We start from the raw sequence: 12,858 nt of genomic DNA, 5'->3' as shown, positions 1-12,858 counted from the left end.
AGCTTTATTCAGTTTTTTCTCATACAGTACAGTTTAAATCATTTGGTTAGTCCTTAAGTTCTTTGTTCTAAATTGGGCCTGATCTTTTTTTCTCTGTATTTTCAGGCGTGTGGAAAGTCTTCCATCCCTGGAGCGGGCGACCAAATACAACCCCATGTATGAAAGTGAAGCCACAACAGGCTACAGCCACTACTACCGGCGTTATCCTGAAGCCGCTATGTACAGTAGTGCCAGCCCTGAAGCATCAACTGACTTTAGCAGCGAGGAGATTCGCCATATTTATGAGAACAGTGAGCTGACCAGGGAGGTGAGAATCTTCTGCCCGCTATAGGAAACATAACCAACAGTTATTCTGCTTGGAAGATATTCTTTAAAGCTGTTATTTTCTTCATTTCTTGTTAAAAATCACAGGATTGACCTGACTTATGTTAGATTTTTTGATAATTATTGCCAATGTAGCCAAGATGGACATATAACATGCGATACAATGCACTGCTTTAAACAGAGCACTTAACACACAACAAGATAGCAGCCATGACTATGATACTTCACTTTAGTTTAGTGATTATTTTAGACTGAAACTGCATAAAATATCAGTCCAAAGGTTTTTTGCAGTATATTTCAAGCATACAGTATGTCAATCTTCCCTTTCTTGTGAGGTGTGTAATAATTTTTCTAACCACATTCGAAGAAGCAACCTTTTCTATTCTGCCCACCTCAGGATGACACAGCCTATCCGTGTAACTGACCTGTTTGATTGACAAGATTCTCTACGGCACTTATATGCATTCACTTTATCACTTAATTTCAGTGTCGTCAAAAATAGAAAAAGAAAAGTTATTCCAGGGTTTCTTACCATAAATTAATGGGGATGTTGTGATATAATGCTACGTTCAGACCTCACGCCTTAGAAGACGCAAATAAAACTCCTGCTACTTCATTTTCTATGCTTTTACACATTAAAGGAAAAGTCTGGTCAGCAAGGAAAAATCAATGGATGATTATTAGTATCTAAAACTAATAGGTTTGCGACGATTTAAAGAATTTAGCATTAATCAGTAAAATAATAAAAAAATATAATTTTTGTCATGAACACTAAGTCTGGGAGCGGCCATTTTTGCCCAAATATAGTAACACCTCACTCCTGCCATCTTCCGGCAGTGATGTCACAGTGCAGTAAGTCGAAGTCTATTCTCCCCGCTTTACAAGCAAAATCAATGGGAGCTACTAGACACACATGCAATCAACAACAATTATTTAAGATGTCGAGAGGACTTCCCTGTTGAATTTCGTGAGAGCTATAGTTAAACTGACAATGCCCACATGCATGGTTGGTGGATGTTGGGTAAAAGTGAAAAAGAAATTAGTTATTTAAACCTTTCCGATTCATGATCCACCACAGACAGGTTACTGCGGTCCTGGTCATTGGATTGCCAAATAGTTTTTCTCTGGCCAGAGAAAAACATACGTAATATGTAGCCAAAATTTTAAAGAAGAATTTCTCCAAGATGACTTGAATAATAGCGTGTTGTGACAAACACCAGATAGAGCACTGGGACTTGCTCAACAGCCGATTCCGCACCATGACGTCACAACCGGTAGGTGACAGTAGTGTTCTTTGATAAACATTGATGCCTCCAGTAAAGCACATTTAAATGAAATTACTCTAAAAACACATCATTTTTTGAACAGTATGTAATAATTTCATATTTAAAGTACTTTAAGGGGTTTGAATTCTTAATGTGACCAGACTTTTCCTTTAATGTCCGACACGCCTCAAGTGCATCTGTAACGCTCCTGAAGTGCGTCCAGTAAAGTGTGTCCAGATGCGTCTGATGCTTCTGCTGCTCTTGGGTTCAATGGCAGAGAGCAGCTTTGCTATATTTGCTGTTATAAGTTGGTGAAAAGTAGTTTTAAAATGTTTTTAAGTGAGAAACTCCACCTGTGTGGTCAGTTCATCAAGATTACGATCCTGCCATCAAATATTATGTTGCTGTCGGAACCACGCAGACTGTCGCTGGAAATCCCCTTCAACAGCAGCGTCTGGCCTGGTCGCCTTTTTGGGGTTTTCAGCTACTGTTCATTGTGGCTGGAAGTAGATTTCAGCTTTTGTGTATGTAATTCAAGCTGCACACACCAGTTTGATAAAAGCAAACATATTTTGCTGGCAGGTTTGCGGCTTGAAATGCGCTGCAGGACCTTTTGATGCACCTTGATGTGCGTCAACCATTGACTTTGCATGTAAACCAGCTACTTCTGCTATTTCAGCAGCGTGCGGTCTGAATGTAGCATAAGTCGGGGACAGAACTAGTCCTTGGGCAGATCCTATTGGAACACCTTTATATAGGCAGAGAAGAAAAGACTGAATGTCTTCCATTTAACTTCCATGTATTCTCTAAGAGATGTTTTTTATTTAACCATTGGTGTTTTTTTTTCAAACCTTAAGTTAGGAGGTGAAGAAAGAAAATATAACGGACAGGTTTATCTTATTGTAAACACGGCAGTGGTTGGTGTGAAACAGTGTTAAAAGTGAATAACAGAGAGCTTTTGTTAGGTTTAAAACAGTAATATCTTTTTTGGTAGAAGAGCTTGATAAAACGGAGAGGTATGCTGTTGGAAGTGTTTTGTTAGGAGTTGCTTAGCTGCATCTTGGCCTGGGCAGGTTTTCACTAACTGATTCAGACATGAGTTCTGGCTCCTATCAAACAGTGCTTGAAGGTAACAAAGGCTCATCTGTCAGGAAATTGGAGAGGAACTCAAAATAGACCTTTCAAGAAGATAATGATCCTTAGCATGGTAGCAGTTTTAAGTTATAGCTGAACATAGAGGAATGACTGTCTTTGGAAAGCCCAGATAAAATCCCTAAAAGACCTGCAAATGCTTTTGTTTTGTTCAAGTTTTGTTCATTGAGTCAAATAAGCAACTTGAATAAGTGACAAACAAAATAAGATTGTTTTTTAAGTATAAATAATGACAGCAAAACAGTCAAAAGATCTCCATAAGTACAAAAAGTGGAAAGGCGACTGCCCAAAAGGAAACTGGGTGGCATTCATAAACCAGACATTATTTTCTTTCCTACTGTCTGCATCCATAGCAGTCCTTCATGAAGTTTATCACTTGTTTTTATTTTGATGTCCCTTATCGAGTAAAATCCTGTTTTTTTCTGCAGGAAATCCAAGACAGGATACGGATCATTGAACTCTACGCTAAGGACCGGCAGTTTGCAGACTTTGTGCGGCAGCATCAAGCGTGAGCTCACTTGTTTCTAGCTTTTAGACTAAGATTAGATAAATTCATGTCCAGATAAAAACAAAGATATGTGGCACATAAAAGGGAAGTGAGTCTGACTCTAACAAGACTAAAGAGGAAAAGGGTTTGTTTGTTAGTCATGCGCTGGAAGAGACGACGAGTTAAGGTCATGCCAAGCCGGTGAGGAAACAGATTTATCATTCCTAAGTTTCAGCCAAGTCCGGAGCTGACACAGTCAGACAATAACAGTCAGAATCAGACATCGCTTTAACTGCCACCAGCCTGGTAAGGGTGGTGTCCATGTGGATTATGGTGTTTTTTGAGCTATGTCCTATTTTCCTGTTGCTCATCATGCTGTATAGCAGACAAAAGTCGAAATGCTGCTTCATCTGAGTTTAGCAGTAGTTTTCTTTTTCTCTAAAGTACAGAGCTATCAGAAAATTAACATTGTTTTCACCCTTTTAAATGTTCATGCATGTGTTTCAGGGTCCTGGATACTCGCAGAGAAAGCTCCTCCACCCACACATGAAGCTGCACACAAGGTACTATAGGTTATGTTTGATGTAATTTAAAAAGTGAACCCATTCATTGAGACATAATGCTGACAAAATAAAACCTACCATGGTCATAATGATGTTTCGTAGTAAGAAATGTTTTAAATAGTGTCACTTACCTGTATCGATCCCAGTGGTAAGCCTCAAATGGAACAAATGGAGGAATTGCTGGTTTGATGATTTCCTCAATAGCGAAAAATGAAGTGCTTTAAAACACTAATGTTGCGGCAAATCTAAACCATTTTACTAACAAACCTTCTGTTTCACAGGAACCCACCCTCTGATCAAAAATGAAGCTCTCTATCAGGATGCTTCCTTCATTGCCATTTTCCTCGTACTCCGGATTGTTTAGGTTATTTTTAGCACTTTTTTATTTGAGACATTGCGTCTACTGTGCATCTATCCCTCTGAACATGGACATTAACCTTTCATCCACGTACCTCTGTGCCTTCTTCTGACTGGGTGAGCGTCCTGTGAAGTTGCGGCCCGTTCCTGCTCATGTTTTTGCTGCTTATAGATCAGACTGTTGGGAAAACTTGGCCTCATCCTGTAACTTGAACAGAAATGTAACAAAAATAAAACAACAATTAACTATTGTTTAATGGGATAGCTGTCTAATTGTATTGTCTTCTGTCTGCCTTCTCTTAAAGGGGAAGAATATGAGTTTCAACATGTTTATATAGTTAAACTGATATTCGTCTATCGGTGGTGTACTCTGTCTTTGATATTTGTAATGATCAGATTAAGTTCTTAGCTCAATCAGAGAGCATTCGAAAAAAAGTGGTTCTTTTTTTTAGTTGTTGGTGCTATTCTAACTTTAAAGAACCTCCTGTATATGTTATATTTTTGTTGATTTATTTTACAGTCTAAAGCCAGCACCAATTGATGGAATTTGTAATAGAATAAAAGAATGTCCACCATTTTGGAAAACCAGAACAAATGCCAAATCATAGTTTCCTGGTCTTTTTTCACTTTTGCTTTGTTATGGTTCAAACGTAAATTAACATCCAGCTGTAAAGATCAGTTGGTTCATGTTGAAGGAAACAAGACAAAACTCTAGAACTTTAATTGAAATCATTATACACATTTTGTATTAAGTATGTCCAAGACACTGGACAGTTTTACTGTGTCTGATTGTGTTTGATGTGTACCCAGAGCTATGAAGCACGATTCAGCAAAAGTTTGTTTGTGTGTGAGCAGACATGGATGTCTGCAGCTTGGTCTGTTTAAGTCAAAATTGCCAAGATAGTTGAAAAAATCGCCTAGTTAGTAAATAGTGTCCATATGTGCGCACCTTAATCTTAGCTTGAATACAGCTGTTCTAAAAAGGCCTCAGGAGTTTCTTATAGAACATTAGTGGGGGAAAAAAGCATGTTGACGACTAAGCAACACAGCAGGAAGATCAGGGATAAGGTTTTGGAGATGTTTCAAGTAGAATCAGGTGGCTTAAATACAATCCTACATATACATGGACCACTTTACAACCTAAACTTTGAAAGGCCTCTGAGAAAGCTGGAGCAGCTGCAGCGATGAACAACCCAGGCAGGAGAGTCTGTTGACTGGAAAGTGTAGGCCAAAATGAAACATGGTGGTGGTGACATCATTGTATGGGGACTATTTTCTTCAACAGAGGCTGCAATAGACTAGAGACTGGGGTCGTTGCTTATCTTTCAGCCAGACAAAAACCCGTCCACTTAAAATTAGGGCATCATTGGAGTGGTTTTAAAATCAAAGGCCATGTAGGCGTTACAATGGCCTAGTCAAAGTCCAGATCTTAATTCAATTAATGATTTAAGGAAAGGCATGAAATTTAAGCTTAATAGATTTTCCCCATCCAATCCCAGTCTCTAGATCTGTCCAAACCTCTTGCCTACCACAATAGATTTGAAGATGTAATTGCATCTTAGAATCAACATGTGGAGCCTAAATACTTATCCACAACATACCTTTTAGATCTTTGCTTGGAAAAAAAATCTTGCCTCTACTTCAGTGATTCTCTACTTTGTTTGGCATATTTATCACTGAAATCCTTTGAAAATTGTATAAATGATTTCATAGCAATTGCAAATATTGTTGCAAACACAAAAATGAGACAAAAATAAGGACAGAGCTAGAAAAGCACTCAGACATCTGCCAAGCAGCAAATTTTAAATTGTGACTTACACCTATAGATAAGACTCAAAGACTGTCTGGATCATCACCAAATATAAATGAATTGTTCCTTGGCATGAGGTACACCTGTGGTAAAAAAAAAAAAAAAAAAAATTAATTCATAGGTTTTCAATTCATCCTGCTAACAAACCAACAATGTTCCTTTTTCTTGTGGTTTCCTCTTCAGTAAAACACCTCCGGTCTTTTTGAGCCTGAGGCTGAGGCTGTCAACAGTCACTGCTGCCACCCTCTGGTTTAATACGGAACTACTTGTTCCACCAATTATCCCCATCTAACAATGTTAGAGAATTTAACTTTTTTATTTATTTATTCCTGTATCCAGATTATAATTTGGATTATCACCGGAATTTCATGGATTGTTCCTTAGCATGAGGGACAACTCTAAGAAAAAAAATTTCATTAAAATCCATTCATAACTTTTTATGTTACACAGACAGACAGACAGACAGACAGACAGACAGACAGACAGACAGACAGACTCCTAAAACATAACCTCAGTGGCAGAGGTAAAAATACTGCAAAGGAGGAAAGCTGCAATCAGCAAAGTGCAAAAAACTGAAAATTCAAAACCTGCTGTAAATACATAAACACCAAACACATGCAAAGGGGAAAATGCAGCAAGTGGCAAAAATAACTAACAAAAAGCTGCAAACTTGCCCCACATAAGAAAAGGACTCAAGATTTCTAGTGAAAGACAATTATCATGGAAAATATAAAGCAACAGTAATCTGCACTGTTCTGAAACAAAAGGAGCAGTCTGCTGTCTGAACTGGGGGGTTGCTTCAGATGTTTTTCTCCTCCAAGGTTACTCTGCCTTTCTCCATGGAACTGATTGACAAGCCTTTGGGTCTCTAATGCATTACAAAGCAGATAAAAACATTTAAGCAGCGATCATGAAGGCATTCAGCCTTGAAAGTTGAATCTTAATAGTCTGCTTTCAGTTCCACACGTTACACGACGGAGAGTCCAGGAGAAGAAAACACAGCCTGATCCCTAAAAGGCACTCTTATTCTAGGTATTCTTAGAAACATCTGCACTGCTAGCTGTCTTTTCAACATGAAACCTTCAGGTTGACTAATCCTGTGGTTCCCCTGCTATTTGTACACTTTTCCTCTGGTTTGTTATCCTTGATCCCAATCATCCATGGAATGGCTCTTCACATCTGCACCTGGTTATGATCTGCTTGTTAATGCTGTCAGCCAACGTGAGCCTCCATGTTTTGGAGGTCAAAGCCCCACATAGATCTCAGTTCAGCTTCTTGCCAAGAATTACATTTTGCGTTAGACGTCCACCCAAGTGAAAATACATTTTTGGAGCATACCCTTGTGTCATTGTCATGCCTTTCGTTATTAGTTCAGTTTTATTTCCATGTTTTTGTGCGTGCATCAGGTTATTGCTGTTAACCATCACCTTCTGCCACCTGGTTCAACCAGAAATCAACAGTGTTCATTCATTTAATTAAACCGCTAATAAAATCAGTAAATCCTGTCGGTCTTCAGTGTCTTTGTTTTATATTGATGACTGTAACCTATGCTATCATCTCGTGCAGTTGTAATGGTAATAAAACCAAATACTTTATACAAAACCTTAAATCTGGTCTAGTAATTCAATCTAGAATCAGACTTTTATTATAGAAGTACTTTTCATATCATTTGAACAACAAAAATACAGCTACAGTATAAAATACAGCTTGATGATTTAAAATTTTGAATAAAAAGTTTATTTTAATCATTTTACTTTATTAGACCTATTATAATTAATGTGACAAATTATACATTTTAAATACTGGTTTTTCAGACTTAATTAAATGTTTTAAAATTTTTTTTTATGTTTATGTTTTCTTTATCAGCTCTTTTGCATCCCTCGTGGCCACAGCTTTACTTTCCCATGGGAAGTGTGAGAACAGACTTTGTCTTTTCTCTGTGAGCTTTTATGTTGTAGGTGATTATCCCCCATCCGGATAATCTGAAGATGAGATTAGCCTCAGAAAGTATGGATTACAGGTTTATCTACAGCCACGACGGTTTCTAAAAGGGTGCACACTAGTAATCAGTCTGCACATACTGTACAGCATGAGCTCATATGCACATGAACAAGACCCTACTAAACAAGCATTGACTTGGGGAAGCTGTTGGTGTAAACACTTGTTCATTTAGTGTATTGGATCCAGATGCAGCTTGAAGTGCATCCATGCTGACAATAGGCTAAGCTGTAAACATTTTCTAGGTTTTTCACCATTATATTTCTTAAGTGAAATTTGTCAAAAAACATATCTTAAATAATTTAGATTTGATACAGTTTAAACACTCTAAATCAGTGGCGCTGCTGCTCTCTGAAACAGGGGAGGCACAACGGTGCTAATGAAATCCAAACGTCATCTATTAATAAATGTCTAGACACATAAAGCACATCACTACAATGGGTGAAAATAGCTCTCGTGAGGGTTTCTGGAATAGTAAACTTTCAGAATTCTGCACAAGATGACTGTTCTGACTGAATGATCACTTTTCCCTCTCGACTCATGAGAACAACTTCCTCGCCGCTTTCTGGCTGTTTGCTGATCAGCATTGAGCAGGCAACTTCACGACCCACCCCTGCTACATAGACCCTCTAAGAGGTTTAACCTCACTGGAAGTAACGTATTTTGGCGTGTTATACAATCAGGGCTTTAGTTTCTTGCTGCTTACCTCAATAGACCAAGGCTCAAACCTCAACAGAGATTTCTCATGAGGCTCTGCTGCTCCAGGGCGGAGGGGAGATTGTGTCAGAGAGTGGGTTCAAAAGCTGATTAATGTGCAACATACTCATGAAATCAGGTGCATTTTAGCGTACATTTTATGCAGTTTAATGATTTTATTTTTTAAGTTTGACAATGCGTGGTTTAGCAATAATTATACAAAATTTAAATAGATTTGAATTAAAAGATCTTTTCTCTAGCCACCTCAGAAAAAAGCAACTCAAATGTCATATAACCACATTAAGTCCTACAGTATATGGCAATTTGATGAGGACAGAGTCAATTCCAATGCTGCCAGAGAGCGGTATCTTGGATATCCAACTACCCGAGATCCAGTTCATAGAATTGAAGGTCACCATAACTAAAACGTTTTCATCGAAATTAATGATGAAAACTATGGACTATGATTCCAGTCAGAGAATGAAGGCCCATAGGGAGGGATTTGAGTTTCTTTTTTAATGGAAATCGCTGGGCTTTACGTTAGAATTCAATGTGGTACGTGTGAATGCAGAGATCTGTGGGTGTGTATGTGTTTGTGGTTTGAAAAGAAAGCCAATAATACAAAATATAACAAAAATGTTTAGCATATTTTTCAAAAATAACAAAATAAACATTCCAAATAAGCAGCCATATCAGCATTGTATTTCTAAGTTGGACCAGTAATATTCCTAAATTGTGCAAAATAATACTTGATCATAACAGCAAAGATGCAGTATTATTGTTTAAACAAAACCAGTTTCATCATTACTTCAAGTGAAACATTGCTTAACAGCACGGCAGTGAAACAACCACATTAAATAATTAAACACTTCTCATATTAGATAAGAAATTCAAATAAACCTAATTTCAATACTGGCATTTCACCCATAATACAATCAAATTATTACATGCCCTAGAATTTAGCTGCAGCACCAGCAAATAAAGGTGGATAAATAAATGCTACTGAAACACATGACATTTGGCTAACCTAACTAAAACATATATCTATATAACATAACCTGAAATAATGAGCAAATTATGAAAGATTGAAGGTATAAAGGATGATCTTTTATTTCCGGGTCGATCATCTAAATAAGTGTTCCTCCTAATTGGTAATCACGTAAGGTCGTCCTACACGTTTGTCCCCAGTTAGTCATCTTTTTGTGCACATGCACACTTTCAGGCGTATATCTGTGGTGAGCTACGATTACAGACAGTCATTAAAGTTCACCTTTCTCACCACGGTTTTTTGAAAAAGCCCGTGCGTCATAAGAGAAAACGTGTACGAAGTGTATGAGAAGAAAAGAAAGGGATAAGAAGTGGCAGATATATCCCAGAATGCTTTTTGCGGAAAGCTCTACTGGCGAAGCTTTATGGGATTTGCTGTCGCTACCCAAGAGCAGCAACTAATAACAACGATGGCGCCACACGGATATATGACCAACAGGGAGGGAGGGAGGGAGCAAAAAGCAATGATCATCTATCCAAACAGTAAATTAACTGAGTTCACTATTAAATCCACTATAATCCCGCTCTATATAGTGAATGAGGGATTAGGGGTTAGGGCGGACGTTCGGACTGTAAGCTGGGCGAGCTATGAGAATAGTAACTTTTAAAAAGAGCATGCACAAGGAGAAATGGGCTTGTGCATGCTCTTGCACGCGTTTAATAGGCGTTCCCTCTGTGGAGTGGGTACAAGGTTAGCATGTGCATTTTTTTTTTTTATCCTCCACAACACTTAGAAAATGAAGAGCACTTACATTTCCTCAAGAATGCACATAGGTAGGGAAACATGCAATAAGTCTGTGCAGCAACACCCAGGCTGCTTGCTCTCTGACCTGCTGCTTTTCAGTGTAGATGAACATGTCCTGACAAGTTCAGGTGGTCTGCACTATGTATTTCCGCGCCACAACGCAAGAGGGACAATCACGAACTAGCTGTGAGTCTAGATACAGCGAAGGCGGTGAAGAAGTCGGGGGAAATTTGTGCGACAATAGAGGGACATGAGGGCGAAAATTAGAGGGGATCCAGGTGGAAAAAGGGTCCCAGCGTTCTCGCGCACTTCACTCTTCTAGCGGGTCCATCTTCGCAAGTCTTTTTCCTTAATGGCGGTCATACAAACAATTTGTAATTGTTAAAACAAAGCAATTTGTTTTGTTCTAACAATTACAACAGCCGGTAAGGTACCAAACAGGAAATACGCATGAGTAGAGCGGATGTAGATTTGACCAATAAGAGGCCTCCTGTCTGCGGCACTGTCTGTGGTCACCTACAATTCGGGAGAAGTGCAGCAGAGTGTCTGCAGAGGGGGCGGGGACATCTCTGCATTCACTGTGAGACCTAAGTTAAAATATTTGGCTTAGATAGCATTAGCGGATCTGGAAACTGTCTGGCACGCAGGACAATAGTGGGCATATGGATATAAGTCACTTACTGACTGTTAGGAGTTAAACTTGTAGCTATGGCCTTTTATTAAAGGTCCTCAAGCAAACCCAGAATGACCTTTTGTGACAAAGCAAACATTTTAGCTGTTCAAATAGCTAAAATGTAAGCAGCATTCAAGCACAGGTAATTTCTTTTCTAAACCTTTTTTTTTACAGTATGATCAGAATTAACTGAACATTCACCTAAGAAACAGCTCCGGTTTATTTTGGATATCTAATCCAGGTCATAGTCAAGCTTTAAAAAGTTCAGTTTAGGCAAACAGATGTGAAGTTTTCTTGAAAACCTTTCACCTCTCATCCAAGAGGCTTCCTCAGTTCTAACTAGTGGTGGGGAGCACTGAGATTCATATACTGTAGGTCTAACAAAGAGTTAGGGGGAACAAAAGGTGGCTTTGATTCTTTATGTAAGTTATTGTGGTTCAGATTTCCAAATGAATGCCAAAATGTATAAATAGATATGTCACTAAATACGTCTGTGTTTACTTCACACAATAATACTCTTAATATGTCTGTTTCATCTTTATAAACGGTTTAACACAACCAATGTAACTTCACATTTATAAGGTATAGTTTGAGATAAAAAAACAACAACAAACAAACAGAAAATAAAGGAAGCATTGTGGATGCAGGTGGTGTAAACAAACAGAAGCATGTTTACCGATGCCAAAGAATCCTGCAATGCAATGCAGTTGTTATGTCATCTTTTCAGGCTCTATAATTAGTCTGAGTAAAATGTGTTTGTTCTTCCTGTGTCTGTGTGCAGCTAAAGCACTAGTTTGGAAATGTTATGGTACTAAAATAAAACAGTATAGTTAATTAAGCCGGATCATGAACTTTCTATACTGTACATTTTAATCTGCAAAAGTCAAATTATCAACATGTGATATAAAAATTGAGAGAATGCATTCTATATTTCACCTGGCACTAAAGTAAAATGCATCACATAAAAACAAACCAGAGGTAGTAAAAGTGTGTTTGATGCAGACTGTGGCAGTATCTGCAAATCAGTATCAACACATGCCTATTCCTAAGTCAGAAAAAAGGTCCTTATATATGTGATCCTGCCACATATGAATCGGATAAGTGAAAAAAAATGACCTGAAATCATCATCCAGCTGTTCCAGCCGTTACTGTGATTTTAAATACCTACAGTAAGTATCAAATACTGTAGCATCCAATCCTGACAATTTGAAGCTGTGCAAATCTCTGGAGATGCATTCAACATAACATGGTTTATTTCAACCTGCTGCTGCATTCATTACATGTATAGCCTATCTTTGCTGCTCATCCACAAATCCCTCCGTGAGCACAATTTAACTGATTCTGGCAAATAAAAGTAATGTGTTGTTTTTTCCTGTTAAGTTTTCCACTCTTGCTTTGTGCCAAAGGGCTCCTTTCTTACTCCTTATGCTTTTTGAGTACCTTTTCTGAGTGATTTATTCCACACAGGTGTTTTACAGTGAACATCTTGTCTTGTGTGGTCAGTACTGTACGTTTCTTTGGGTGGTGTCCATATTTTTTTCTCATCTAGGCATCCCGATTCTGTAGTTTAGTCTCTTTAGTTTCTCTCTGAAAAGAGATGGACTGTGAAGGGATTCTAATTACGCAGAAAGCCTTTTTTTTCAGTTTAAAAGTTTGAGGACATTTTGCACCTCCTGTCAACTTCCACAAAGTATATGTACTGAATGTACTTAAATAAACCTGTTTCAGAGAAGCTTGTGTT

The 12,858-nt window shown here is 38.2% G+C and overlaps 1 protein-coding gene across 1 annotated transcript in view; it reads left to right on the top strand.

Moving 5' to 3' along the window:
• impg2 (interphotoreceptor matrix proteoglycan 2) overlaps positions 1–4,673 on the top strand; it is a 40,496-nt gene extending 35,823 nt beyond the window's left edge. Inside the window, exons 20-23 of the mRNA XM_015385363.1 lie at positions 106–307; positions 3,170–3,249; positions 3,736–3,791; positions 4,073–4,673. Of these exons, the coding sequence (XP_015240849.1) occupies positions 106–307; positions 3,170–3,249; positions 3,736–3,778 (325 nt within the window). The 3' untranslated portion in view covers positions 3,779–3,791; positions 4,073–4,673. The remainder of the gene's footprint in view (positions 1–105; positions 308–3,169; positions 3,250–3,735; positions 3,792–4,072) is intronic.
• Positions 4,674–12,858: the final 8,185 nt, after the last annotated feature.

This window comes from Cyprinodon variegatus, unplaced genomic scaffold, assembly GCF_000732505.1.
Source record: "Cyprinodon variegatus isolate N-32 unplaced genomic scaffold, C_variegatus-1.0 Scaffold337, whole genome shotgun sequence".
NCBI classification, from domain to species: Eukaryota; Metazoa; Chordata; class Actinopteri; order Cyprinodontiformes; family Cyprinodontidae; genus Cyprinodon; species Cyprinodon variegatus.
The sequence above is the reverse complement of the archived record's forward strand: the minus strand, read 5'-3'. Positions and strand labels throughout refer to the sequence as shown.